Source organism: Lontra canadensis, unplaced genomic scaffold (assembly GCF_010015895.1).
Source record: "Lontra canadensis isolate GAN:19392208 unplaced genomic scaffold, GSC_riverotter_1.0 scaffold3, whole genome shotgun sequence".
Taxonomy (NCBI): domain Eukaryota; kingdom Metazoa; phylum Chordata; class Mammalia; order Carnivora; family Mustelidae; genus Lontra; species Lontra canadensis.
The window spans coordinates 31,519,840-31,524,211 of NW_022630997.1; the positions used below are offsets into that span (position 1 = coordinate 31,519,840).

Consider the following 4,372-nt stretch of genomic DNA (forward strand, 5'->3'; position numbering starts at 1 on the left):
CCACCAGAAGGGAGCACACCAGAAAAGATGTGAGGGCTCTGCCAATCCAGCCCCTCTGGCCTTCCCCCAGTTGTGGCCCAAGATGGTCTCTCCTGACCTTGGCACCCACCTGGGGGCCGGGGCTCCTGGAGATGCTGGAAGTGCCTCCACACTACCCAGCCCTCTTTTTGAGGACCTTCCCTTTGGGCCAGAGAGAGCAGCCTTGGCCCATTTTGCAGATTAGGCGAGGCATTCTTTTGGGTACAGTCAGCAAACCAGAAAACAAGAGTGAACAAGGCTTGGCCCTGGGGTGGGGCTGGGAGATGCCGACGGTGAGAGGGAGAAGACCTGTTCCACCCTTGGGAGGGATCCCAGATGGGAGAAGAGAAAGGTCACTTGAGCAGAGCTGCACCCAGAGAGAGATCTGGGCTGGGGCGGGGCACCCCACGACAGCGCTGCTCCCTGCCGAAGCCGGTCTTGAGTCAACGCAGGAAGGAAAGACTCATCTTCTCCCTCTTGACTCCCCCGAACTGGAAAGCGTAATCAATATTTTTTGAATGGAAAAGGCTTGGCTACCTATGCGCTCGTCTTCCGGGAGGCGGGAATAACGTGTGCAAAGACGCGAAGGTGGGGAAAGGGCAGACCGCGTCACCAGCCGCGGTGTGGCAGTGGGTCCGGATGAAGGGGGCCGCCAGCGCCCGGCGCCAGGGCCGCGCCTTATCCTGTGGCAACTGTGAGTCACCCAAGGCTGGTGTCCCGTGCGTGGACACGTGCTGGAGTGGGGGGAACTAAGTGTGCGGGAAGTCTAGTCCTCCTAGGGCCCTGCGGGACGAAAAGGCCAGTCTCCGTCCCCGAACGGAAAGTCCTGAAGTGTCCCAGCGGGACCGGGCGGGGTCGCGCGCGCACGCATACTGCCGGGTCCCCGACTTCATGGCCACGTGCACCGCCCCGTGCGTTCCTGCTCCTCCTCCGGGGGCGTTTCGTGGGCGGGGCTGCCCGGCGGCCGCGCGGAACGCTCACCAGTCCAGCCTGCCGGGCGTGGCTGGTCGGAACGCGTCCTGGCCTTCCCGGTCTTGCCCCGTGACTCATCGCCGGGTGGGGCCGGCGCACAAACACCCCGCGGTGGGGTGGGGGGGACGGAAATCCCACTCCTGCGACTCCTTGTTGTCCCCGAGAGCTCCGGCCACCTACGGTCCTCGAAGGCGCCCAGCCCTGGGATGCCTTGGTTCTCCCAGCCTCCAGGAGCAGGTCTCAGGGAGAAGTTCCCGAAGCCCCAGCCCTTGGAGTCCCTCGCCCCCCACCCTGAGCTGAGCCCCTCGAGCATCTAGGGACCCAGCATCCCCTCCCAGGAGGGGCGGGGTTCCCGAAGCTGGGGGAACGGTTTGAGAATGGGGCATGGGGTGGCTCCTGAACAGAGCGGGAGGCACAGATATGTCGTCGAACTTCGAATAAGGGAGCATCTGGATTTGCTGTTGAGACCATGGGAAAAGAATTCTCGGACAGTCTGCCTGGGTTTCCCAATTTGGAATGCCAGAACTCTGGATGTCCAGGCTGGGTTTCTGGATATGGCGGCTCAGCCCTAGGCGACAGAGGGCTGGGCCCAGCTTGTGGGGAGGCATGAAGTGGACACAAGGTAGGAACAAGTGCTTTAATAAGGCAGCAGGCCAAGGGCCTGCCAGAGCTGAGAGCCTGGAAGGAGGCATCCATGTCTCCCTGCTGTTATGACATGAAGCCTAATTTTTTCCCAAAACCTGAGAAAGTCTCGGAGGCCTGGTTAGCAGTCTTGTCGATAGTTTCCTGGGTGGACTTGGCCACCTGGTCCATGGCTAGGGAAGGAAAGGAGAAAGCAGATGAGGGCGAGGCCCTGGGAACCAGAGCCCTGTAGGGTTAGCCTCTATCTCCATCCCCAGGAAGCAGTGTGGGCAGAGGAGCTCCGAAGGAGAGGACATCGCTGGGTGAGGGCTGAATGGGGAGGAGGGGAGTGTGCGGGGGCTGCCCACCCTCCTGCCCACCAGCACACCAGACCTTTCTGCCCTGCTTCTGTGGCCTGATCCACCACTTGCTGGGCCGATGCTCCTGCCGCAGTCACTGGAACAGAGAGATGTGGCCTTTGGCCCCTAGTGAGACACTGCTGGCCACAGGGACCCCCACCGTTGCTACTCCCCCACCCCTGCCCCGATCTGTTCTCTGGAGTAGTCTGTCTGTCCTATAGGCCCGAGGGATGAATGCCATTGAAGTGAAGTCTTTTGACTAAGACCATCTAGCCAGCTAGGCAAGGAGCCCTTTCCATGCCTCTAGGGTGTTCTTAGTTATTTATAACTCTGGGCTCCTCCCCTCTGGCCTGCTTCTCTTCCCAACTCCAGGACTGCAGAGAAAATATCCCAACAGAGGCTGGAGCTGGCATCTGGTCTGCCGCTGCTCCTGGGCATGGCTCAAGAAGAACCATGTCCTCCTTTCACAAGGTCTCCTCCAGAAGCCTGGCCCAGATGCCTGATTTCCCACCTGGAGTGCACGGGAGTCCACTTTTGCAAGAGGCCCTCTCACCGTGGCTTCCCTCCTGTGCCTCACCCTCTCCTGTGCCTCACCTCGTCACAAGCAGTGATGCTAGTAGTGCCTCCGTGGGCAGGTAACTTAAGGCATTAGGAAATGGAAGTCCAGAGAGGAGGTGACACTTCCAAGGTCAGGCCATGTCCTCTGGGCCAGAGTTTGTGCCCATAGTGAACAGGGCTTCCAGGACCTCAAGTGGGTCCCACCTGCTGGGTGAGCAGACAAGTGGCTCCTGCCTCTAGAGATCTGACATCCTTGCTGCTGAACAGGAAAGAACCTGCTTTACTCAGACCCTGGGCCAGGGAGGTCTAAGGGGGTCAGGCAGGCCCTGGGTCTGTGGCTCACAAAGCAACCCCCCTTCCTGTCCCCCTTGGGGCCTTATATGACAGAACCAGTCAGGACCACAGAGAAGGAGCCTTTGCACCCAATTTACAGATGGGGAAAGTGAGACCCACAAGGAAGGGTCCTATAGCCAGGTTTCCTGGTAGCATTTTAATTTCAGAGGAACAACCGTGGGAGTTTCCTGGGGCACTGGTGAAGGAGGGAGTTAGTGTGAGTTTTGTCTGTTGAGTGGGATATGTGCAGGACAGACTGGGAGCCAGAGTCCCGAGGGAGGCTGCCCTGGGACTGGAAGAGCTGCAGCTGGTGGGCCCAGGGGTCTCCTCACATTCCCTAGCCCCAGTCTACCCTACCCCACCCCAGCTGCATAACCTCAGGTCCGAGGAGGAAAGAACTGGAGGTGGAGAAACAAGGCTGGGACCTGCCCTGTGGTGTGAGAGTGGGGAGTCCCTCTGGGTGAGGATTGGAAACGATTATTTTTCCGGTGTGGGGGCGGGGGAAGTAAGGGGGCGCAAAACAATGGTGGGGGGAAGCCGCCTCCACCATCCCATCAGGTCCACTGCTCCTCTGAGACCCCAGCAGGCAGAGGTGGATTTCGGGGTGCGCAGCGGGCTCTCTCCATGGACCTCTACCCTCCCCTAAGGACTGAGGTGGGGCCGCTCGGGATCGGGGTGGGGCCCGTCCCTGCCGCTCAGCATCCTCATACTGGCTCCTGGCAATGCCCAAATCGGACCACAAACCCTCCGGCACCGCTGTTACCCCATCTGCCTCAAGGCTTCATCCCCTGGGCTGAGCGGGGTAGGCGTCGGCCCCGTCCCTGCATCTCAGAGGAGGGCTCTCCCCAGCCGGAACCGCCCACCCACTTGAGGCGCAACCCACGGCTTCTGCCTCCGCTGCGTGTGCCCCGGGTCGCACGCAGTCCTCACCCGCTTCCTGGGCCGCCCCCTGCACTTGCTGCTTCAGGTCCTGCAAGCCCTTGCTGGCCATGGCTGCGGGCGTTCTGCGAGGTCGTCTAAGGTAGCAGCAGCGATGTTAAATCCTGTTCACCTTGCGGCGACCGGAGAGCGGGCTCTGGTTTTTAAGGCGCCCCAGGGCCGGCCCGCCCCGCGCGGGGCGGGGAAGGTGGGGGCGCGGGGCGTTTCCCGGCAGACAGGCTCCAGAGACGGACCCAGCCCTGCTCCAGGCTCCACCAACCGGAGAGCACATCCTGTCCTCCGGCCGGTGGCGATGAGAAGGCGGCCGTCCCCACCAGGGTCTGAACAGGGAAGAGGGGCTGCAGAGGGATTGGGTCGGGGTCCAGAGATGGGCTGGAATAGAAGGGGGGCGCACAAACCTTTCCCCTCCCCGTCCGCCAGACCCTTCGTCCCTGACTCTGAGGATCGGGTGCGCGCTGCTTCCGCGCCAGGTCAGAATCTCGAGGCTGGAATCGACATTAACAATAGCGGCTGCCTTTTACTGAGCATTTACCTAGTACCTTAGTGCTACCCTAAGTCTTTCGGGCCTCTTG

The 4,372-nt window shown here is 61.2% G+C and overlaps 1 protein-coding gene across 1 annotated transcript; it reads right to left on the reverse strand.

Annotated features, from left to right (window-relative positions):
* Nucleotides 1–1,613: 1,613 nt before the first annotated feature.
* ADIRF (adipogenesis regulatory factor) lies at nt 1,614–3,937 on the reverse strand. Its single transcript, XM_032838263.1, has 3 exons — nt 3,792–3,937; nt 2,005–2,067; nt 1,614–1,805 (listed from the first exon to the last, which is right to left on the reverse strand). Exons 1-3 carry the CDS (start codon nt 3,850–3,852, stop codon nt 1,699–1,701), a joined length of 231 nt encoding a protein of 76 aa, XP_032694154.1. The 5' UTR covers nt 3,853–3,937; the 3' UTR covers nt 1,614–1,698.
* Nucleotides 3,938–4,372: the final 435 nt, after the last annotated feature.

Excerpts from the sequence above, each read along its gene's own strand:
- ADIRF (XM_032838263.1), bottom strand. The coding sequence starts at position 3,852 with ATGGCCAGCAAGGGCTTGCAGGACCTGAAGCAGCAAGTGCAGGGGGCG. Across the intron at positions 2,068-3,791 it reads GGGGGCGGCCCAGGAAGCGG|TGACTGCGGCAGGAGCATCG; the intron begins GTGAGGACTGCG and ends TCTCTGTTCCAG. Across the intron at positions 1,806-2,004 it reads CACAGAAGCAGGGCAGAAAG|CCATGGACCAGGTGGCCAAG; the intron begins GTCTGGTGTGCT and ends TTCCTTCCCTAG.